The sequence below is a fragment of the Hippocampus zosterae genome, chromosome 10 (assembly GCF_025434085.1).
Source record: "Hippocampus zosterae strain Florida chromosome 10, ASM2543408v3, whole genome shotgun sequence".
Taxonomy (NCBI): domain Eukaryota; kingdom Metazoa; phylum Chordata; class Actinopteri; order Syngnathiformes; family Syngnathidae; genus Hippocampus; species Hippocampus zosterae.
Genome location: NC_067460.1, coordinates 14,549,378 through 14,573,967, shown reverse-complemented (window position 1 = coordinate 14,573,967; position 24,590 = coordinate 14,549,378). Strand labels below are relative to the sequence as shown.

Sequence of the window (24,590 nt, the reverse complement as noted above, 5' to 3'; positions counted from 1 at the left end):
CTTTGAACTGGTACCACAGTTTTTGTATTTGTGCATTTTTTAATGGTTGCTGTAAATTCCAAATTAATTTTCATGACAGAAAAAAAATGTACAGGAATGCAGTCAAAATAATCACATGAGAAGAGAATTGTTTCATTGCTTTAAAGGTACCCCCCCCCCTCCCCAATATTACACAACAGCTCTACTTTTAATAGTCTAACTAACCTGCACTGTATAGGCACAGTCCTAGTTTGACCTTTCAAAAAAAGGCAAGCGGACCTTAATTTGTTTTTACATTCTGGCATTTACACATTTAAACAGGTGAGACACAAAGGCACCTTTGTACAAGATTTCATTTATTAACTATGATACAGATCACACAAGGCCTTGCTGTATGTATACACCCTTCCCATCGAGACAAATTACCAAACCCAACCAATTGACATGTTATCTTTTCATTTTACAGTTCTTCATTACTTGTTTTTTTCTCACATTATGGCCCCCACCCCCCAAAACAGTTCCTAATATTTTTTCCTTATCTCTTAAATAGTCCAAGTGGTGAAGCCCTCTTCTTCCTTTGCAGGAAGAATTCATGCACTATAGTGGGCATCAAAATGAAAACAAAAAGAAAATGCATTTGTATTTACTATTAACATAAAACAATTTTTAAAAAAACATGTTTTCTATTACCACGGACAAAAGGGCAAAATGTCAAAGCCCCCCGGGCCCACACCAACATACCATAAAGAACCCCATTCAATATACTTTTTTTTCTTGTTTTTAACTTAATCGACATCTGTCCCCATTATTTGGAGCAAAAAAAAGTCACATTTGTTTGTTTTAATATCCCATTGTTCTGCACGGTCACCTTCTTTGTCCGGTCTTTGGCTGCCTCACCATCATTTCAACACACAGACTGGACTCACTGGTTCACACACTCGTGCCTGCGCACACGCACACACATACACACAACCAGTGGTCGACACTTTTCTCTTTCTCGCTCTTCCTCCCTCCCAAGTCATCATTGGGCTCCCGTCGTTCCTCATAATGTAGATGAGCAAACAGGCTTACCCGGCGGGGGCAGTGAGCACGAGGGGAGCTGCATTCCTTGACGTCACCTTTGTTTGGATCACGATGCTGTCTGGATGTCTGCCACGGACAGATACACACTCCTAATTCCAGCATGCATGCACACACACACGCACGCACATGAAGAAAAGGGGGTAGATAGGTAGTGTTGTGTGAGAAAAGCTCCTGCAAGAGTTCAGCGAATGTTTAAAAGGCATTTCAGGCCAACGAGGACATTTCAGATGACCTTGGTGAGCATCTGCGTAATACACAAAAACGCACTTCAAAAGCGGTTGGGATTAGAGATCCTCCGGGCCCCCCCATCTCGCCGGTTTCTACGGTAACAGCAGGCCACGGAAGGGAATTTGGGATGCTCCGTTCCGGCCGTGCTGAAGGATGAATGGACTGTCTGTTCCGATCTCTATTGGCGAAAAACAAGCAGAGCCACTCACTCGAAAGGGGAGCGACAAGCGGGTGCAAAAAAAGCGACAGTATGGGGAAAAACTGCAGTTGTACAAGTTGTTGATGAGTTAGTTGATTTTAAAAGTTTAACGTCATGATGCTACCAGAAAAAAAGCTGCACATTTTAAGAAATGGTAGTGAGGAAAGAAATCTCTCCATAACATTACAACTATTTGTCCAGGATTTTGTTTTTTTTTCTTCCATTTATATTTATTTGGGGTTTTTTTTCCAAGAATGAAGCGGTAATATTATAAGACCAGGACTAACAAGAGATTATATTAATTTAGTCTTGCTTTGTCTAATAATTATTGGATAATGCTAAATTAACTTGGGAAAATGAATCAACTGTTATCATTTGAAAGTTACAATCATCTCAGACAAAATTGGGGATTGTTCTTTTATGCTTGAGAAGGAAAAAAGTATGGCCACTTTTTCCAAGAAATAATAATAATAATAATAATAATACATTTTATTTATAATCAGGCTATTTCCGCCACATTATTAAGAAAAAGTTGTACTCCTAAAAGACTCAAGTAGCAACAGCCTCAGAAAAAACACTTTGTTTTCTTCTCAAATCTGAGTTCACTCTCAATTTTTGATGACTTTTATTATATATTTTTTATCACCTTTCTTAAAGTTTTTTTTTCATGTTACACTCACTTAAGGTTTCCGGAAATGTGATTTGTTATTTTTTTTAAGTCAATGATGGAAAGTTGTAATTACTGCAATCATGCTTTGGGGGGCCTTGAGGTAAATAATCTCAATTGTGTGAGGGAAACTGTCCAACTTCACTTGTCTGAATATGTTTTATCTACTTAAAAAAAACGTGTCTTTGTTCATCTATGCCAGCGATGTATAGTGACAGGCAAAAGAATTAAAATGCTCTTTTGCAATATAAGAGATAAGCTGCATATCAGTTATTTGATATGCCGTGAGAGTTTCACTAATGTCAAATATGTGCCTCAGCGCAAAAAGCTTGGGTAACGCAATCTTTGAAAAATTGAAAGCTGTTATCAAAAGAAAAAAAAATACAAACAGCAGTGAAAGTGGCACAATGCCCACACAGTGACTGCAATACCCCGATTGTTCCTCTAGATGTGAGTGGTGTGCTCCCAGAAGACTGAGTGAGGGTGAAGTCACAGCTCCAATACAAAAAAAAAATGTGCCTTCAAAGTGCTCAGAAAAGTGCTTTATGAACAAGGTCCTTACAGTGAAAACCGCAGCAATGACTCACACACACAGCAAGCAAAAAGAACACACACGCGCACACACACATTGATTAGCAACAGAAAAGGGTGGTAACTGGAGGTGTGGGCCGACTAAAATGAACTCTTCATCAGTAACTCCATCATGCAGCGTACAGTAGGCTGAATGTAAAGAGCGTGAGTGCGGCCACGATGCTTTGCCCCAATCTGAAGATCCGGTCGGTTGAGTTTTTCTGTGTTCTCTCCCTGCGGTGTTTGGCAAAAGGCCTCGAGTGAAACCGGCTTTGTGTGCATGGGTAGCGATAAGAATTTGAGTGAACAAATGTGTGTAGGGGAGAGGGGGGAGGGGTCATTTTATAGCTGGATAAAATGAAAAAAAAAATTGGGCGGCGGGGCTGCTAATGTGTCGATGGTTGCGTTCCCGGTTGACGTTCTACCTGCGTGACATCATCTAAAGGGTTCGAGCAATATGTTACTCTCCATAGCCGTGCTGGTCCCAATTGGAAGTGTCACCGAGGGGGAGACGGGGGGGGGGGGGGGGGGGGGGATTGAAGTGGCTAGTGTGGGCCTCTCTGTACAAGCACAGGAGGCTCACACGCCCTCTCCCAGAGCATCTTCCTGTTCAGACTGCAGATCCCTCAATGGCCTCTTCCCACTTCCCGTCCCTGTTTCTCCGTCGGTTACTTTGTCAAAATCTCTTTCCGAGGCATTCTCAATCTATCTATCTTTTTTTTTATTTTTATGGCAATTCCCTTGATCCCTTCGTGGTTCACAGTGTGTGTTGTTCCGTAGGGGGGTGATGGGGATGCAGGGAGGGCGGCAGCAGGGCGGGGAGGGGTAACTGCGGCGTGGGCGGCGGGGAACGGGGCGGAGACTGGTGGTGGTGCACAGGAGGGCCATAGTGCGGGATGACAGGCGGGGTGGCCGGGAGGACATAAGGGGTTGGGGGGGACGGCGCCGGCGAGGAGGAGTAGCCGCCGGCCATGCACGAGTACGCCGAGGTGCCCCCGCCGTAGGAGAGCGTGGAGGTGGGCGAGCCCGGGAGGCCGTCGGCCAGCGGTTGGTTGTAGAAGAAGTACGCGCACTGGTGGATGAAGCTCTCAATGATTGTCTGGTAGGTGCGCGTGGCGGTCAGCGCGTCCATGGTCGTGAAATCGGGCCGCATCAGCGTGGGCCAGAAGCAGATGGAGAGGTTTTCGCTGGTCATCAGGTTCAGCTTGCTGTGCTGCCTCACCCTGTGGAGCAAGAACAGTGACCCGTTCATTCGCTGATCCCCAACCACTGCACTGATGCGGCGGGAGAGATTGGCGAGCAATTTCACGCCGATCGTTCAAACCAACGACGGACAGTGGTCGCTCAATTGAACGGACCTGGAACCAACGTACAGAAAATAACAACTGGACCAGTCAAAAGAATTTACAGTGGACAGGAGCAAGGTAAAAAGTGCGTCAGCGAGGTGACCATTTTGGGCAGGGGCGATTTTCCCATCAAAACAATGTATGGACAGACGTAGCGGCCATGTTGGCAGGGGAGAGATTCCCTTTTAATCAAACAGCATGCGCCACAAGCACGCAGTTCAAAAGCAGAAGGTCGTTTCGACCTATTGATACCTATGGCTGTTGTTTTTATTGGAGCAGGTAGCGTACACGTCTCTCGACCCTGCTGTTTTTGAAACAGATGCTTTTTCTAAAGCCTTGATCTGTGGCATCTAATCGGAACAGAGGTCAACAAGGAAGTGCAAAGACCGTGGCTCAGGAACGCAACAAGATGCACGCCATTATTGTCCCACTACATTTTCAATGTTTTTTTTTTTTTTACATCTATGATGACACTGCTTCCATTGATACTTTTAAGTTTTTGCCAGTACTAGTATTGAGCCACTTAAAACTCATTCAGTGCCAGCCAATACTAGACCAAGTCTGAAAAGACGTTTAAAAACGTCTTTGGGAGTGAATGAGTTCATGTTGATTATGGTCTTGAAGTCACAATTATTTATATTATAACACCACCATTTCTAAGTCAAGGCACCCCTGTGCCAGCTCTGCCATTTCTCCTCACTACAATCGGAGGGACAAGCAGAGTAGGTACAGGAAAAAAGGACCATAAAGAAGAGGAGCAGTCGTCTCGACCATCAAAGGACATCTCCAACCTCATCACTCACTTGTTCAAGTGGCTGATAACATATTTGAAGACTTCGTAATTCTCCCGAGGGAAGCGACGAAGAATGTCCTTCATCGTCTGGAAGCGCTGCTCCCTATCGTTGATCTCTGAATGGTGGCAGAGGAAGAAGAAAAAAAATAGGGGAGAGGTGAGATTTGTGGAGGAGGCAACAAAGCGTCAAGGAGAAAAGACAATCACATGTCATGGAGCGAGGGAGCAATGCAGAGATGAGGGAAGCAAAATGGGCACGTGTCATGAAAGCAATTTGACTCGGCTCTTTGAAAATAACCGAGCAGGACACAGTAATTTCTTCCAACAACAGTACATATTTCACATGATTCAAAAGGATGCCAAATTGTGACACAATGACCACACACGCCGGCGACGGCAACAATACCACACAGGCGACCATTGATGAGCATAAACAGAAACGCGCATCGGGGGTGTGTTACGACCGATGGCAGGGAGGAGCGAGTCCGAAAAGCTGTGGGTGACGTCACCCGTCTAACGTTCGGTCCCGTGTGTACGGTATATGTGAGCTGGGCGGACAAAGCAGCAGATGTTCTTGCAGCACACATGATTTACACGCAGAGGAATTGGATTTTCTCATTCCCGCCTTGAGGTCGCAACAGATCAAAACCACATTTTAGGTGGAATGACTACGCGCGGAACCAGCTCCCTACGGCATCGCATCCATCAACTGTGACCAAAGTGTGATTTCTTACATTGCTGTTCCATTGACACCAGCACATATTGGAGACGGCGAGCAAGCAAACACTTGATTTGTTTCTATGTGTTGCTGGCAGTTCTCGTCAAGTATCCGGAGGTAGAAAATGCTGATTGACTGGGTCATGGGTGAGGAGTCTAAAAATGATGTGCAGTCCAGCAATCCAACATTTGTAGGATCAAAGCTATGTCGATACTCTTAAGCTGGTAGCTGCGGCAGCCCAATTTCAGGCCACGTGGATAATATCAGATGGTCGTAAGGACATGCTAGGGGACGGGATGAGCAAACGTTTCATTGATGCCAATTGAAATGCATTGCAAAAAAGGGAAAAAAAGAGTTGCCATTTTCTTTACGGTAAAAAAAATAAAAATTAAACTGACAAACATTCAATACACTTTTTCTCGGAAATAGGAGCGGAAATGGGGGAGAACATATACCTGTATATATACATGTTTTTACACACACACACAGGTATATACATGTATGTTATAAAGTTGTCTGAAAGTTGTTTTTTTTGTTTGTTTTTTATTGAGTGGTTACAAAGATATTGTCTACTTGAGGTGCAGAGCTCATTTGGCAGATTGCAATGAATTGGGGTGCTGCGTAAATTAAATTGAAAGCGACTACTTGACACACAAACAAGAATCTGTGGTATCCTAATGCCTGAACTTTGGACATTTGTGGGACATGAACCGACCACATCCAGATTTCCAAGCCATGAGTCCATACAGGCCTCGATCTGTGCTTCCACATTTTTAACCAATCTATAAGGAATGACCCATCCTGCAGTAAATACAATATAAACCATACATAGCAATCTAAATTCAATTTTTTTAAACAATATGCAGCAAGAGGGGGAATTCTGAAAGCACACTGTACTAGCTGGCAATCTTCAACCAAACGAAGCTTTCAGACTGCACTTATTTTCTTTTTCCAAGCGTTCAGTCCCTCTATTGTGGTAGAGCCTGCAGGAGGAGCCTTATCAGGTCCCTGTCACGGCTGAAGGGTCTCGCTGGGGCCGTTAAGAAATGAAAAACATATACACACACACACATTTTTGAGTGTATGCGTGAACGAAGCAGGGTGACAGCATGACGCGGCCTTGGGCTAAATATCTGGCAAGATGCAAGTCAAAAGCTCTGCCTTAAATCTTTATTCCTGCGTGGAAGCAGGGAGACAAAAAGAGCAGAGCGACCTCGTTTATCTCAGCCACGACTTATTCAAGGAGACCAAACTCTTCGGTATCCTGCCGTTATCACCGCATTTACTTTCCTTGCGCCACCACCCCCAAGCCTAAAATATTCTCGCCTGCATCCTATTTTGCACGGCTCGCACCGAGGGGTAAATCCAATTCTCCCCATGAACGGACTTGCCTTGTGAGAGTTGTGCTTGTTAGGTTTAAGAAATGCAGAAGGGATTTCAAGGAAAATCCAATATGCTTTTGGTTAAAAGAAGCCCTCCTCCTACCAACTCCGCAGTTTTTTCACCAACCAACATTACTTGACAAGAGCACCCCAGGACTTACTGAAAGCCTCCACCAACTCGCCCTGCATGCTGTAGGGTACCAGAGGTTCGGGAAGTTCGGAGAAGTAAGCCTTCATGGCGCCGGCTACTGTGTTGATCGTGAAGTCTTTCTCCACCAGGTCCAGGTTATGATCTGATAAAGAGGAGGCGTGACAGAGTTCATCACACAACACCGGGTGACGCATTTACCTTGACAATATTCCGAATGTTCACCGGGCGCATCGATTAGCTCTCCATTAATCGTTGCATCTCAAATTATGATTACATTTAATGGAATATGTATATTACATGAGTATGGAAAAAAAAATTCCAATGTCATGCAACGAAAGGATTTCACTTTCACTTTATTTGTTTATATATTTATGTCTTTATTTATACAGTTGAGTTTCACTGCCCTTATTTTTAGCTGTGTGTGTTTGTAATGCACTTCATGTTTGCACTGTGGTTGAGAGGAAAGAAATGTCATCTGTGTTGTACATAGAGCATATTTGACAATAAAACTGACTTGGCTTGACCTGAAATGTTTCTAGATGGCACTTCCAAGAATTTGCTTTGGGGCCTTAAGAATACAAATATAGTCGAGTCCAATTATGAATAAAAAAAATGAACGTCGAATGTTTATTTTAGGCTCCTCCAACTTTGTTGCATCATTTTGCGAGGCGCTACGAATATTTTGCCCCACTTGTTTAGATAAATGAGGTACGCAAAATATTAACAACAGCTCTCAGTCTGAAAGCAGTATAGTTCAACAGCACTGCAGACACACAGTGTTAATGAATAACTCCCTGCCAAAGTGTCAATCAAAATGACTGGTTTGAATTATTCAGAATGCTTCAAATCTGATTCCCCGAGTCGGACTGAACCTCATTTATATGTCGATGCGCTTGCATTCTGAAGCCGTCTTACCCCGTTATCCATCTTACCCATGATATGCTTCATTAAACAAACCAATCTAGAGATAATGAACTGCCCTAACCTTATAAGACACATGCATGGGCACGCACATACACATGCACGGTGAGAGAAAAATGAAAACTGAGGACAGAGCTACCATTTACATAGTCTATTCCCTAATGTTATTCATTTGAAAAAAAAAAAAGAAAAAAAAGGTCGACTATGAACATTATCAGGGAATAGAGTGGGGCGGCAAATCTTTTGGGATGTTGAAGCGGATGTGTGGCTGAACGCATAAAAAGAAGATTATTAGTGAAGAATGTTAGACCTGAGAGAGTCCCTATCACAAGGCGCTGGGTTGGAGTCGTGCTGATACAAGTTTCAAAAACTGAATTGTCCAAAAATGTCCGATTACATTGGGAATCTCAGGAGTTAATGACTAACTGGTTTAACAGTTTTTTGGGGTAGCGGATCATATACAGTGAGACATGTACATCATGATGTTCGTACCGTGTGAAGATGTATTCTTATCGCACCGCACAAACTACGTCCTTGTGCACCAATATTTGAGACCATCGTATGTCCACTCGGGGACCCCCTGTACTCGGAATGTCCCACAGGAGTGAGGTGTGAATGGAAGCATACACACCTTGGTCAAACTGACGCTGCATGCTCTCCATCTCTGCCTTGTTCCCGCTGACCCTGTAGATGCCCTCGGTGCTCAAGCCTGGCAAAAAAGAGTGAATGCAGAGATCATTTAGGAACCTTCCATTGTGGTTAATATACAGAAGCACTCTTGAGATCCATCCATGGGGTTCGAATGCCCCATTGTTACGTTACTTGTTCTTCACAACACTCATGACGTCCATGAAGAAGTGCTGAGGGCCCGCTAAAAGACTAAGAGCTCTCAAGGTGTGCTTCTTTTAGACATCCAAGTTTGCAGTACTAGAAATGTTTTAATGCTCTTGATTAGAGACATATGTGCATGTTTCAAGGCTACATTGTGGAAACAGGTACTTTAAAAAAAAAAAAAACAAACAGAGCGAGAAAACATCCAGCGCTTATATTTTCTACCTAACACGTTCCACCTTGGATTCCCTTGCTGTGTGTTTACTTGGCTTTCAAATGTCACACGAAAGCCACAGTCAAGAGTGATGTCTTGGGGTTTAATTTAAATGTTTGCTAAGGTAGCCCTTGTTGGACTTGATTACATACTGACAGCACATGAAAAGCCTCACGGGCAACTTGAAACACTATCGAGCACTGCTAATGCCGTTTCTTCCCCCATCTTCTTCTGGGGGTTTTTTTTTTGCTTCATTTTTTATTTTTTATTTTACCAGTTTGTTTGAGGTTCCGTTTCACCTATTTCTGACAGACCAAAAGGTAAAAGGCGCTTCCATGCAGTCATATTTATCACCTCCATACAGGAAAAGTAATTCAGTGTCCGGATGAGCTATCCGAGTACTAAATACTAAAATTATATATATATATATATATATATATATATATATATATATATATATATATATATATAGCTTCTTTAATGGTCTGCAATATTCCTGAACTTGTATGGACACTTCTCATTACATTAGCGTCTATGCTAACCGAGTTGTGTGCTTGTGAAAACTTTGCAACATACTAAAATGATTAAAGATGTTCGATACCACTTTTTTCCCCCAATTGATCGCAGTGTGAGTATTTACTTTTAGTATGCACCGATACGATAGCAAGTGCATATACCAGAAGTATAGTGACACAAATGATGATTCACCGATGTGTTAAATGGCCGAAGTGTAGCACTTATGGCAAACTTATTTGCTGTTTGTCAGTTTTTTTAGGGGGGGGGGGGCGGCTAACGTATCGGTGGTTCGTATTGGCACCCTTCGTAAGTACCTGTATATCTTGAAATAAGGCCGGTATCGTACACACCTATCAAGCTAGTTTTGTCAACTTTACTACTCCACAACGACATTTAAATGTAACCTCGACTTACTAAACATGTTTTTTTCGCCTTGAGGAAGAGGCAGAGCCGTTACAGCAACAGATGAGTGCACTGAATGGAATTAGTCGCCTTTTAGATTGTCTCTTATTTCTGAATGCTCGGGTAAATGAGAAAATAAAGGAGAAAAAGCTTTTCGGCCCACACAATCAAAGAGGAAGGAGAGTGAGGAATTATTCCACAATACACCAAGAGATCTGTGATAATTTCCAAGCTCCACAAATTGCCACCATACACAACCCGCTGCTGTGGTGGGCCCTGAACATCTTGCATCATGCATGAAGAGGATCTGCCCTTCTAGTTTTTCTGCATTAAAAGCATACCTTCACCCCCCCCAAAAAAGTTCCACAACTTGGACAAACTTTGAGGAACCATGATAAAATCAAAATGACAAGAACACAGCACAAAGTCTGTGGTATAGTAAAAGCACACAATTAGGGTTCTGATTCATAATTTCGACTCCAATTGTCCTTTCAAACGTTTGACAGATACAAAGAAGGATCGAAGAAGGCAATGTAGGGAAGGAGATAAGAGGGTTGAGGCAGAGAAGAGTATGTCATCGACCACCTCCGTCTCCCAATCAATTAGCCACAAAGGCTTTTCAAAGAAGACAGGCAGAAAGCAGGTCGGGAGTGAGCAAAAGAGGGTGGAGGATACGGGAGGAGTGGGGGGGGGGTGAGCAGTAAACACCCAAGGACTAGTGCCAAAGCGGGAATGAATGTGCGGTGGAAGGATCAAAGAATCTAACTACAGACAGGAGGAAGACATGGTGGGGTAAGAAGTCTTGAAATGGTGCAAATCAAAACGAGTAGACTTCAATAAGATGCTATTGACATTTTGTTTGGAGTGGATTATGCATTTAAGTCAATGCTTAGCGGAAAAGTGGCCCTTAACCGACTCCGTTTCTCAATTACCGTCCAAGTGGATTGTCAACAAAAAGGGTGACTCCTTCTCCACAAACGACGCTCCCTTTTCTACCCCAGAAAGAGCATGCCGAGTAATGCAATTAATTACCTCAATTTAGTTCAGTTAACTGTCTTCAAGATTAAGTTACACTTGAGAAAAAGGACTTCAAAATCTATAATAGAGGGAAACATCAGATTTTTGTATGCCCTCATTTTCAGACTATTTCCGACAAAATTTAGTTTTCGCTGGGCTGAGTTTACATTCAGAGAACATAAGTGATCCACATTTTTGAGACAAATAACACACTTCAATCTGACACAAAATTTATTTCCCGAAGCCACACAGAGCTGCAACATCAGGATGAAAGGGCCGCGTCTGGCTCCGGAGCCTCGGGTTGCCAACCATCCATATCAGGGGTGTCAAACTCATTTTTGTCGCAGGCCACATTGTAGTTACGATTTCCCTTGGAGGGCCGTTACGAATTTTGGAAAACCACATAAATGTTTAATCACCTCCACATGTTACATACACAGCACACAACAAATTTGTTGGATAACTAGTTTTAAAATCAGAAGTCAAGAATAATGACTGTTATTGTGGATTACATGTGACAATTTGAAATTTTGGTTCAGACTTTAGCAAGCATCATGGAACTTGACATGCTTGATTTGCTTTAGCGGGCCACGTAAAATGATGTGGCAGGCCCGATCTGGCCCCCGGGCCTTTAGTTTGACACCTGTGGTCTATATGTACCCTGTCAGTGGCTTGTTGGCCAGTTCTGAGTTTAAATTGCTTGTTGCCTAAAGTGAGCTCGAATAGGTTCCAGCTCATCCGCGACCCTAATGAGGATAAGCAGTCAAGATCATGCATTGGTGGATGGATAACAAATGACTTACCCTCTGTTGAGTGTTGGCTTGTATATGAACAAATTGGGTCCCTATGAAGCAGCAAGCACATGAACTCAGTGGTACTAATGTGATGGAAGGTTAACTAGGGGCGCCCTCGCCACATTTCCAAGTGGAACTATGTTCCAGCTGATCCTGCATCAGCCCAGATTCCTAACAATCTCTCCATGGTGTTTGGAGCCTGAAGGCTGATTTCATCGCTCACCATGGTGATAGTCTAAGCGGCGGGTGCTGCCCTTTGTGTCACTGCGGAGGCTCACGACCGGCAGATATATGTACAAGCTCGCCCATATCACATCGGCACCCATAAGCGAGCTATCATGCAGAGTGAAAGCCAGAGCTGATGGCAGATAACAGGTCCAAAATAATGCAACCATTATTCTGAAAGACGAGGCAACTTGGCTATGACTTCTACAAAAAAAAAGAAGGGAAAAAAAGAAAATATAATGGATTATTCACTGCCAAGACAGCCACTGTTAAAAAAAAAAAAAAAGAAGTGAGCAATCATTTTTTATTTATTTATCCCCGATAAATAAATAATCATAACTTTCTTCTTCAGATTAGATCTGGCTGGGGCTCATAGTGAAGATCACCATCAATCTTTGCAACTAAGATTTTATTGATGATATTTTTGAAGGTAAAACAGGATAAAGGGAGCCACGCACACCAGCCAACGCTTTGCTGTTAGTATTTTTACACGAGAGGGTAAGGATGTGGGTCAAAGTGGAGAGCTCAGGGTCAGCTTCACAATGCTTGCTGATTAACCAGCTGCCGCCAAGGTGACAAACACAGTGTCAGCACTGTATCGTAATTTCCTGCAAACACCATTTTCTCGGCAGATTGCAGACACAGATAGCAGCAGATACGCAACTCTGATTTACAGCAGCGACGAAAATCTCATAATAGGTTGTTTCTTGCCCCCGAACCCCCACCCCACCCCCCTTTGTCACCGCCTTTTCCGTGTGTCTGCAGTGCTTTTGTGTAAAAAGCGTGTGCGGGTTTTAAAATAAAATACAATCACCACTACAAGACACTTCATTCTGTACACCTGGAATATACTGTGTCACCCAAAAACATCACATTCTGTAGCCTTCTAACTAATTCTAGCTCATTCTTGCACAAATTATTTCAAATTTCAGCGAGTATAAAAGCAATGAACTGGAGTTGAAATTCAGAGTTACTTTGTTTGATTACTTTTTCTTTTTTGGCCCGAGGGTGAGGAATGCTATTCACAAAAAAAATGGAGGTTTTTGTTTTTCTATTTCAATATTGCAATCTTTACGAACTGAAAATTGCATTCTGCTAGATTGCGATTTGAACTTGATTAATTGTTCAAGGTGCATTTCTATTCAGGTTTAAAGGCGAGATATCACATTAAAAACCCTTATTGTGATTTTTGACCTACGGGAATGCACTCAATAAAAGGAATGTAACAGGAAGAGGAGGAAGAGATGTAAGGAGACAAGAAGGAGACGGGTGATAAGACTGCAGAAAAATAGAAATGCGGGTGAAGAAAATCAAAGATGACAGGTGGAAAGTACTCAAAGAGACCGGGGGGGGGGGGGGTAGTCAGAGGTTCATAGGTACAGAAACACGGTCAGTGAAGGACAGGGAGAAGAAACTGACTAAAATCAAGCACTGGAGGGTATGAAGTTGCAAATGAAATAGAAACACTCAGGTGGAACTTGTGCATAAACAAATACTCAACCTTTTTTTTTCCCCACCACTCAGAAATTATTGTAACTGTTCCATTTCACTTGTGTACATGACAAGGTAAAATCTAACGCGAGGCCTCAATATCCAGAGAGTTGCCTTTGCTCTTCCACTCGCAGCAAGCCAGTGGAGATTTTGTACGTCTTGAGTAATGCACGCATACACGCACTTTTAAGAACAGAGAGATTAAAGGTGGAATGCATCGGAATCTCAGTAAGCAGCAGAAATGTTTTCGCTGAACTCACGTGGTAAAATGCAGGTTGTCTTGTCTCGGCTTTTAAAGAATATGAAGAAAAAGCTATGTAAGGCGTCTTTAGGAAAGTTTTGAAAAGGGCAGTATTCACATTTAATTTAACATCTTTAGGAAAGTTTTGAAAAGGGCAGTATTCACATTTAATTTAACATAACGGCTAAGAAAATTGGGGTGGCTTGTCAAACCTCAATTGTTCAAAGAGTTGGGAGCAGATACTTTGAGGAAATACTTACTGTACATATAGTGCTGTAGCTTTGAAATATTTTTAGAATTGATTATTTGAGAATGACCTCATCCATTAATCAAGTTATCAATTAGAAATTGACTTTGCATTGTTAGACAATCAAATTATACATGTGAGGTGCATGAAGCGATTTCTATCCACATACAAAAGAGGCCAAGGTGAGATTTTAGTTTGCCACGGGAAATTGTCCAGTTTAATGGTCTGAAAATGATTTATTTACTAGAAATAACATCCATGCCATCTACATATTCTTAAGATACACAATTAACCTGTGTATCCACTGTTTTTGATTTGATGATGTGCCATGAGATTTTTTTTTCAAAAATTGCCTCGACTATACAAAGAGGTAGTGGTGACTTAAAATGATCAAAAAGATGATGCGGTGCAGTTTCGTTCTTACCTGTTGTTTCAATGAATCGGATGCACTTCTCAATAAACACTGGGATTGGCCTCTCTGGAGTTACCGCGGCGACCAATGGCATTCCGAAATAGTTGCTCTCAATATGTTTTGACATGGAATGCCTCGGCTTAGCTCGCTGTTTCTGAAAGAAATTAAAGACAAGATCGGTGTGGGCTTTCACTTGATTGACTGACCCCACAAAAAACGACTTTTTATTGGTTGGAAACACATAAAGTTTGCTTGAGCTCTAAGCAAGTATTTGCTTGAGCTCTCTCTCACACAAACACAAACAACCATCCCGCACATTCCTCCAAAGACTATACGATAAGCAATCGTTTGTACAATCCTGTTTTCACTAAGATAGACATCACTATGGCGTCGCCATACCACGCCCCCGAATCCCCGCATTGGAAAAACTGTTGAAGGAACATTTAACTCCTAAAAACCCATATTCACAACTAAACATTCTTTGCCTCCGTATGGCAGTAATTGTACTGCGCATTAATGGCTTTGGATGGGCATGTTCCCCCCCCCCCCCAGGCCTGCATCTCTAGTGAGTCTGTCAGGCCCCCGAGGCTGTGTCCTGGCAGACTGACTGGTTGGGCAGGGGGTGCATGGTTGGCTGGGCACATGGGACTACAGCAGCAGAGCTGGCCTGACAGTGCAGTGGAGGAGGGCTCATTAGAGAGATGGAACCCAGAGTGGCCTCTGCTCCAGATATTGGCCTCACTGCACTACACTGAAGCTGCCTCTACACACAGTTAAACAGCAATACACAGAGACACAAGCCAGGAAACTCCAATTAAGACTGAGGAACTGGACAGAGGTTGACCTGAACATTTGTCACACTGACAGCTCAACAAACAATCCAAGTTGTCCTTCACATGGACCCATTGTTAGTGATTATCTTTCATCCAAGCCTCTTTCAAAAGTGACTTAAGTGATGCCTCAACTAGCTCGATAATGTTTGCAGATAATATAATAACAACCCTTGGGCATACACTGTAGAAATAAAGCAGCCACGATGGCCGACTTACTGGAAATCATCAACGTTGAGGAAGCTTTAAAGCCGTCACGTCAAAGTCAATAGGGTTCCTATTCCTATTGTCCTCTGACAAAATGTTCAGCCTTAAAAGTTTGAAAATGTCTGATCCATCAGTTGCCATGGTCGCAACTAACGCCCAGGCAGGCACTTAACAAGCAGACCGGCAAATGGTCAGCCAAATAGCAGCCAGCCGCTAAATCTGCACTCTCATTTGTTGACACCCAGATCACTCACCAGGCCCCACAGCCACAAACACACTCATTGTTACAGATATTATCATGCGGAACGTGCGGGTGGCAACCCAGAGTGGTCAACAATAGCACCTGCACTTTACACGCACAATAAATCGGTAGAGTAAATAATTCTAAAAATATTGGCTATTAGCTAGTTGCATCCCTAACACAAGCTTTGATAAGTGCCGCCACACACTGTATAGCAGCTTAAGTTCTGTATTACCGTAACAATACGTGGCTCTGTAGGACAACGTTTGTGGTGTGTGGCACACTGACAATATAGTTCAGTCCACTGTTCCAAAGAACCATTTTGATTCTGTTCTGACACAAAACAAGCAATTCCAATAAAAAGGAGAATTGTCAGCTCTATCCGCACTCTTATTTATCCACAGCCAAGTTTTTTTTCTTTGTTGGATTGTGTTGTCTATGTTGGACTAATCTCCTACTCTCCTACTTTTTGCATGAGGACATTCAACTGGAGCGAGGTGACAGAAGAATTCAAAACATTCCACTTGCCGGCAGAGGACAAATGAAAAAATGGCGCAAGAGAAAGCATAGGGGAAATGTTTCCGACCTCTCGCTGAGTGAGGGAGGGAGAGCAGGACAGTCACACCGGTTGTGGTTGCCTCAGGTAAATGGATGGCAGTGTTAAAATGGGACTCTGAAAGCCGTTTCAATTATTTGTTGCTGCCCATCATAACTCAGAGCTGACGGTACCCACAGGCTCACAGGGGTTCTCAGATGTGTTGACTGCTTAAAAAGTCAAAGCCCACTATACTTCCCAAGATGAACGGATAACTCAGAAACATCCACACAGTCGGCTAACCTGAGGGGATTCCAGGCTGGAGCAGATTGTAAATGTCATTTTTTGTGTGTGTGGGTCCAGCTAAGGTGGAAACACTATGATGAAACATGATCCCTTTTTTACTGCAACAGTTGCTTTTTATGCAGATATTTAAACATGCTCTCGGAGAATCACTTTCTACTGCAAAAATGTTGATCCAAACAGCAGGATTAGATGTGTTCAGAAATATATACAGGTACACTGTCAATGTAAAATCACATTAATTGATCTGCACCCCCACCGTTCCAGAGCCGGGTCACAGCGCTCTTGGTTCAAGGGAAAGGTCAGACTACTGGAGCCTGCAACCTTATTTATATAGGTCACAGACTGTAGTGATAGTGTGGCTGGTAAACAATCTGAGTTTCCAGTCCTCAAGCTGTGGATGCGCATAATGGGCCCCGTTTTCGTAGACGGGTGCCCACGCGCTCAGCATAAAACGGGTGGATCTTCATTTTTCAAGTCTAGTGTTTGGGAATTTGGCGGACCATGATGCACCTCACTGAGCTGGCACACCACTTGTGCATCTGACAATTGGAGACGGGGTGGATGGCGCTACAGCATAAAAACTGGCACATCTTAATTTTTGTGCCAGCGCAAGTCGAGTTCAGCGTGTTTTTGAATTTAGTAGATCGTGCTACGCCTTGGTAGGCGTTCCGGCGTATTCGATTACATTCCCCCGCACATCTGTCAAATTCGTGATCAAAGTACACTCGATTTTGAACTGGCGAAAAGTCTAAACGTTCTAAGCTGTGGCGCAACGCGATTTTGGTGTATTCGATCGAGGCACAGCAATGTAGATCATACTCTGATGCACGATGGGGGTCGGAGGCGGTCTCCATGTGCCAACTCCACAGTGGGGAAACTTAACATCATCCGCTAGTGCTAGTCTTCTTGGAGTTCCTTTTGAACGAAATATGCACGCGGATGGACTCCAGCAAATCATTCACCATTTAGGCCGCTGAATTTGAAGCGAATGAGGGGAGCCACTTCCATTGGTTGGCAAACAAGTGCCCTCTCCAAAATGTCACTTTCAACCTGTGCATATCTACCAAAATACCAAAAGAAAGAAAACACCACATTTGCGCAGTCAGACTGCACTAGACTTGCAATGGGCACGAAAATAAGCTTAAGTCAAATATACAAAAATGAAAGGAAAAAAAACACACTTGTGACCATTGAGTGACAAAATACAGACTTCACACACTCATTAACACATTTCAAATCTAGCCTCAAAACACATCTGTTTAGACATGTCTATTCACTCGGACCATAAAGCCATTATTTTATTTATTTATTTATTTTTGTTGTATTTTTTCTTATCTTATTTGATGTTGTTTTTAACATTGTACTCGTGATTTTAACTGCTTGTTGTAAGGTGTCCTTGAGTTTCGAGAAAGGCGCCCACAAATAAAATGTATTATTATTATTATTATTTAGCACTTTAATTTAAAGTGAATGTGATAGATTTTAACTGTATTATGAGCAGGGTTTTGCATTCCCATTTTTAGGTGACAAGATGTAAGGTCCTCCCCAATCCAACGTAACTCAGTTGAACAGCACTTAAGGTCACATTCTCTGAGATTAATACACCACAAAGTCAGTATGTTATCACAATGAACTTGACACAGTCACATTCAATCAATAGGAACACTAACCTTAGCATTTCTGCGTAGGCTCTTCAGGATATTTCTCTTTTTAGGATCCTCGCTCTCTTCAATGGAATTGTCCTTTTGGGCTCCTCCATCATCATGGCTAGCCTTGGGCGGACCCCCCATTTCATCGTCACTGCCTATTGAGAAGCTTGTCCTGAAACTGCTGAACTTTCCAAGCCGTTTGGATCTGTCTCTGTAAAGCTTCGGCTTTACTCCGATGGCTGACAACTTTCTTCTGCGTTCCAGTGAGCTGCTATCAGCTTCACTGTCGGACCCATTCCCCCCAGCACTCCCATTGGAGTGACCTTTGCTGGCATTGCGGATGGTGATGATCTTGCCCTGTGTGCTATCATGAGGGACAGAGTAAATGCTCTCCTCTACTCCGTGTCGAGGTTTGCTCACAGCATCCATGGGCTCGGCGTAGTCCGAGGGATCGTAGCCAGTGTCACTAACTGGAGCCCAGGTGACCGCTTGGGGCAAGGAGCGTCGATTGGTGCCAACCTGCTGGTCCATGTAAGGTCCAAGATTGACTTTGCGGACAGGTTTGGGTTTCACTTGAGGTGGTACCTTGTTGTTCAGCTTGCTCTCAAAAGTGCTGAGCTCAGAAATGACAGAAAACGTATCACTTGAATCAAGATCTGGTAGCTTGAAGCTTACCAGATGGGAGCCAAGACTTCCATCTTCCCTCAGGGTTGGGTAAGGCGGTGATGGGTCAATATCGTCTTCTGAATCCATGAGAATGTTCACCGGACTGGGGGAGCCACAACGGGGGCTGGTGCTCTCATTGACGCATGCTTCAGCCACATTATCGTACATGTGTGTAGCCTCAATAATAGTGCGCTTTTCCACTATCTCGTTGAGAAAAGACTGGAAAAGATCTATTTTATGAAGCCCGCCTACAACTCCCCCATGCCCACATATTATTGTGTTAAACCTTGCCTCAATTTCATGAGCGAGTTCCTCTCCCTGACTGACTTGTTCCTTAGCTGATTCGGAGTCTGAAAGCTCCATCTGGCTTTCCCCGACTGCTAACAATTGGACTGGAATGATGTCTTGAACCTCACATAGGAAAGCGCATAATGTTTCCAAAGAGGCTTTCCGGCGAGCAGAGTAAACTGCAATGTAGCCATGGACCAGCTTCGTCTTCCGCAAGGAGAATGAGGAATGGAAGGACAGCAAGGACAGCTCAATGGTCTGCCTCTGACCACCTGCACTGAGATCCAGCAGGACAGAGGTGCCACTGTTGAGGTTGCTGGTGGGTCGACAATGCTGGGGCAACAAGAAAGGAGCAAGAAGCTGGTCTAGATCATACGTGTCACCACACATGAGGCACATGACAATCTTCAGGTCTGATTCTGCTATTGGTTGGGACTGAGAGTCTCTGAAGGCAGACGAGGACAGGGGTAAGGGTGGTGAGCTGCTGCGCAGGCTTCTTCGAGACTCTAATAGGCCTCTCAGCATCTGGTTGAGATGCTTCTCATTGAAATTGCGCCCATAGCCCATGCCTGGTGACGCTGGGTCGAGGTAACGACACTGCTGCTTTGCAGCCACCTGCAGCCCTTGGTGGATCAGAGTCTGAGCCGTTTCCCCACCAATATCCCCTATAGAACCCACCCCACGCTTCGTCACAAGCAGGAGGAAAAGTGGAAGCTGGGATAAAATGTTTTCCCTGTCCCTTCTACTTATAGTTGACTCTGTGAGCTTTTCAACACTCTCAACGACATATGACAGTGACTCCTTTGAGTTGTACAAACATAGGCAACCATGGGGTGCAAAGGTTGGTGTGTGGAAGGAGTTCACTGGCAGACGTACATTGCCCTCTATGGGACGGAGGGCTAATTCATATATCTTTCCATCCAACACGTACCTATCATCACTGGTACACAATGCCCTTATTTCATTTGCCATCTCTCTGGCAAGCCCGTCTTTCCCGAGAATGACCAGATTGATCCTTTCCGCCCTGCTCCCATCTAATCTTGAACTATCTGGTGACGCATAGCGAGTGGGGAACCTGAAAGCAAGTATTTGCTCGAGCTTAGCGTCCACACAGTGAGGGAAGTTGGGGCAGGTGTCCTTTGTCGGGTGGTATACAAAGTGTATATGTTTCAATACCAAAGCATCCCTCTCGGCCTGCAGCTTCTGTAAGGCTTTAAATCTTTGTTCTTCGCCGAGTACTTCTTGGATTGCTCCCATTTTTTCTTTACTTGGCTTTGCATCCACCTCCAGTTCATAGAAAAGCTCAGAGTATTCAAGAAGCAGTTCTTGGAAGTCCTCTTTGGCCCTGTCAATAATCTCCTTCTGGTGTTTATTGTAGATATCCAGATATTCCGCTTCATCAAGCCACTGGTAGAAGTCTTCATTCATGATGAAGCTCCGAGCCTCCTCCCATGGTTTGCCTGGAGTAATGAATGGAGAGACACTCAGCTTCTCCTTGAGTTCCCATCTCATTTCAGCCCGTTTGCGATCATTCCTGAGCTGCTCCAGATGGGTCTCATATATCGCCTCAGCCGTGCGGGTTTCAAGGAGGTCCTGGGGGATACGATCATCTTCCATGTTGTCAATGTGTGGCGTGGTCTCCCATGGCGTGTCATCTAACACAACAAACCAATGGGAAAAATCTCTCTTGGTCTCCAGTACTTTCTGAACTCCAGACCAGCTCAAGTGGTCTATTTCATCCAACTGTGGTAAGAGTATAGACAAAGCCTGTGGCAGACAACTAAGATATGCCTTCCTGCGTTTCTCTATATGATCTTGCTTTAGTCTGTGCACATGTTGTTGGAAGAGTTTCTTGGCTTTTGCTGTCCCCTCAAGGAAGACGTAGTCCTTGTACTCTGGGGCTGTCTGCATGCGGAGGTTGACAGTGGGCCACAACTCATTGTGGTTCTTCACAATTCGGTTGACAAGCCACTCGTAGCGGTCTTTGGCTGAGGCAATCTGTTGACTCTGCTGCTTCAGCGCTTCAAAGTAGGGGATTATTTTGGGCTTTCCCCTACCTTTGTCAATTAATTGAACAAGGGTCAGGAAGGCTAAGTCAACATTAACATTTGAGCGTGCTGATGTTTCGACCACCTGGAGGTTTTTCTTTGTTAGCGCAAAGGTGTGCGAGTCCTTAATATAGCGCTCAACTCCTTCATCACATTTGGTGAGAACCAGTACCACGGGTTTCTTAGTTTTGGCAAGTTGATTGTAGAGGTTTGTAACAAATTTCATCTGATCCTCAAAGCTGCGGTTCATGCCCCTGCTAACATCCACACAGAGTAAGAATCCATCTACCATGAGCTTGCCCTCAGGCATCTGTTTCTGCTCAAAGTCTTGCTCTAGCCCCAACTGGTCTGTGCAAAAGTACATTAGCTTCTCAGCTGAAGCCAACTTGGTGGAGGCGGCTCTCTTGATATATGGCTGCAGTGCGGTGCTTCTGTGTGGCTGAAATGTCTGGTCATCAATAAATTCTGTCTGTTCCACCACATTCATACGGCACTCTGGCCCCTCCTCCATGGTCCTCCCAGCCTCTCCCCAGAAGAGGAAGTGGTCATTGTTCACTACGCGGCCTCCAAAGTCACTGGTGCTGAGAACTGAGGTGTGGTCCAGGTAGAAGTCATCAGCACTTGGTCGTACAAAGCGGTTGCACAGGCAGGACTTTCCCACTCCACATTGGCCCTTTTCTTTCTCTGTACCGGACAGCCCAACCACGACCAGGTTGTAGGTGGGTGTCCGGACATCTTGCTTTTTGGCCATCATAATCGCTGGCAGAAGCTCATCCTGTCATGCTTGCCTCAAGCTCTAGCGAGAGACGGAGGCTGCCAAGGACACAGGGATCCCATTCAAGAGGATTTCATGATATTCAGATTTGACCCTGAAAGACAAACAAAGGGAGGGAGAAGAGGAAAATATTATTATATCGAATGCAATTTAAAAAAACAAAAATGACAAACTATGTAAGTGGAGTTACAGAGCCTCTCATCTTTATTACTACAGACCGCTGATAATTGTATTTAATTTGTGATGCCATCCCTTCAATGGATGTTTCCTGGAAAGATTGAGGTTAGCAGCAAAGCATTACTTAACCAAGCTGTAGCTCAGCAAAAGACAATTCCTCCCTTTAACAGGACGGCACTGTGAACAATGGGAGCATCATCATTGTTGATGTCCAGTATTTTGGGACTATTAATTGATATTGAAACAATCTGGGTTTTACTGTGAGGAAAAAAAAGCAGAGAAAAAAAAGCTGGGGTTTTGTTGCTTTCAAAAAAACATTGGCATATTGACACACGCACACAGCGGTGAAAACTAGCACATCAAACTCCCCTCACCCCAAACGAAAGGCACACACGACAGATGAAAGCATACAAGTGTTCCAACTTACTAATTGGCCAACTAGGGAAAGCCATCTGCATTTTAAAAGCAGAAAAGTCTGTTTGCTGACTTGTCTCAAAATCAAAAACATGTTTTCCTACTTTTCTCAAATGGCAAACAAATGAGATATAACTGATTTCAAATCACTAGTCTGCCAACAGCCATCCAACGGTTGAGACGTCGATTGAGTGTTGTGTTGGCATCAAAGCCACTACCTATTTATTTGGACTCTCAATCACCATATAATGAATGCATCCTGTCATTAAATATAGACTAAAAATAAATCAACAAGAGACAAGAACGCGCTTCACAAAAACACCTTTGCCGACAGTACAACAACAGTCCAAAGCTCTAATTCCTATCCATGTCGTAACGTAAACATTGAATACAGTTAAACTAACATGAAAACATCACTCAGCATGAATTGGTCTTTGGAAAGACCACCAAATCATACCTGCCATGCTACTGTCGCAAGTCTGTGTACACGCATTCATCGTTCAACATTGAACTTCAAAGTATGAATTTGTCGTTCTCGAGGGGCAGGTGGTGAAACAGGACAGACAGTGGGAGTTAATTAAAGAAACAAACAAACATTAAAAACACAGTGGAACAAGTGCACATTTGCAACCACGCAATTGCTATGTGTTAACCACGGCATACTGTATATAGCTGATTTCCATTTTTTTTTTTTTAAATGCTGAGAGGCATTTGCTTGACTGAAAATTTAAATGACAAAGGCAATATTCTCTGCTATGCTTTGCCAGGTTGGGGACAAAGAGAAAAAAAAATCAAAAAGAATCTCTTGGGGGTTTTTTTTGTTGTTCGAGGAAATATGCATATTTAGCAAGGTTTTATAGCCACAAACCTAGTCTTCCTCGAAATGTAACATCTAGACATTATTGTGGTCTACTCATCAACAGAAAACTGTAAATATAAGTTATTATATCCTATTAGTCTAAAGCTTTTGCCTTTTGGCTTGCTAATCAATTTAAAAGTACAGTCAAAGTAGATAGACGTTTCATACTCTTACGTTTCGAAACGGCAGAAACCTGTATGACACACTTGCAAAAATGCTTACCGAGTGACAAATAGGCATGATGATGTCCTACTTAGACAGCTGACCTATATTAGCTTAAGCAAACATGTCCAGGCATGTGGACACAAAGACTACTCAGATGATTCCCTTTGGTAACATGTCGAAGATCATTATTGAGGATAAAATCTAACTTGTCAACTTTGCTGGCATCTGTGCCCCAACGCCACCTTTGTTCCGAGTAGACCATTGTAGTACTTGTATGGGAATTGCTTGTGTCAACACTGTTTTAACAACAGATGTCTCAGGGGTAGTTTTCACAGAACCGTCCTTATGAACAAGTGAAAACAGACATTAGACCACTCTTAGAAAAAACTCAGTCTGTGGAAAAGGAATCTCTAATGCTTCTCCATCTAAGTGTACATTTAACTGAAATTCTCACATCAAATATATACTGAGCAGCTCCATCTTATGACAACATTCTTGTGAAACTAAAAACAAAAAAAGTTCGAGATCATCCTCAAGTGAAACACGTGGCAAAAAAACATTAAGTCAAAAGCTATTTTATTGCTTTATGATATCTGACTGACAGATGGTGGCAGAAATCAGAATTCCTGTTAGAAGATGTTCGGATGTAAAAGTTTAACGGCATGGTAGGAGAGAAAAACACCTCCTGAGATTGACTGCCATGCCGAAGACAAACTGACAGAACAAGAGGACACAAATGGCAGTAAAACTGCACAAACATGCCTTTTTCAATAAAATGCTGTCAACTGGCAGACTACAAGCAGCATTTCATAAACAATAGATGCAGTCATTTGGAGAATCTGTTCACCGATTTGGGTAGACCTTTCAGACACCAGAGACTGAACTGAACTCACTTAAGAGATGTAAAGAACCAATTTGCTGCTTCGCCCTGAGGCCTGCTGTTTGCTGCGCATGTCCAGCCGCATACCAGTGTCTCAGGGCCAAGGGTTAAAGCAGAGATAGG

The 24,590-nt window shown here is 43.4% G+C and overlaps 1 protein-coding gene across 1 annotated transcript in view; it reads right to left on the bottom strand.

Moving 5' to 3' along the window:
* Positions 1-314: 314 nt before the first annotated feature.
* The window catches only part of arhgap35a (Rho GTPase activating protein 35a), a 55,870-nt gene continuing 31,594 nt past the window's right edge, over positions 315-24,590 (bottom strand). Inside the window, exons 2-7 of the mRNA XM_052079168.1 lie at positions 18,217-22,066; positions 14,440-14,581; positions 8,669-8,746; positions 7,127-7,258; positions 4,876-4,981; positions 315-3,949 (exon numbers count right to left, since the gene is read on the bottom strand). Coding sequence (XP_051935128.1) covers positions 3,484-3,949; positions 4,876-4,981; positions 7,127-7,258; positions 8,669-8,746; positions 14,440-14,581; positions 18,217-21,951 — 4,659 coding nt within the window. The 5' untranslated portion in view covers positions 21,952-22,066 and the 3' untranslated portion in view covers positions 315-3,483. The remainder of the gene's footprint in view (positions 3,950-4,875; positions 4,982-7,126; positions 7,259-8,668; positions 8,747-14,439; positions 14,582-18,216; positions 22,067-24,590) is intronic.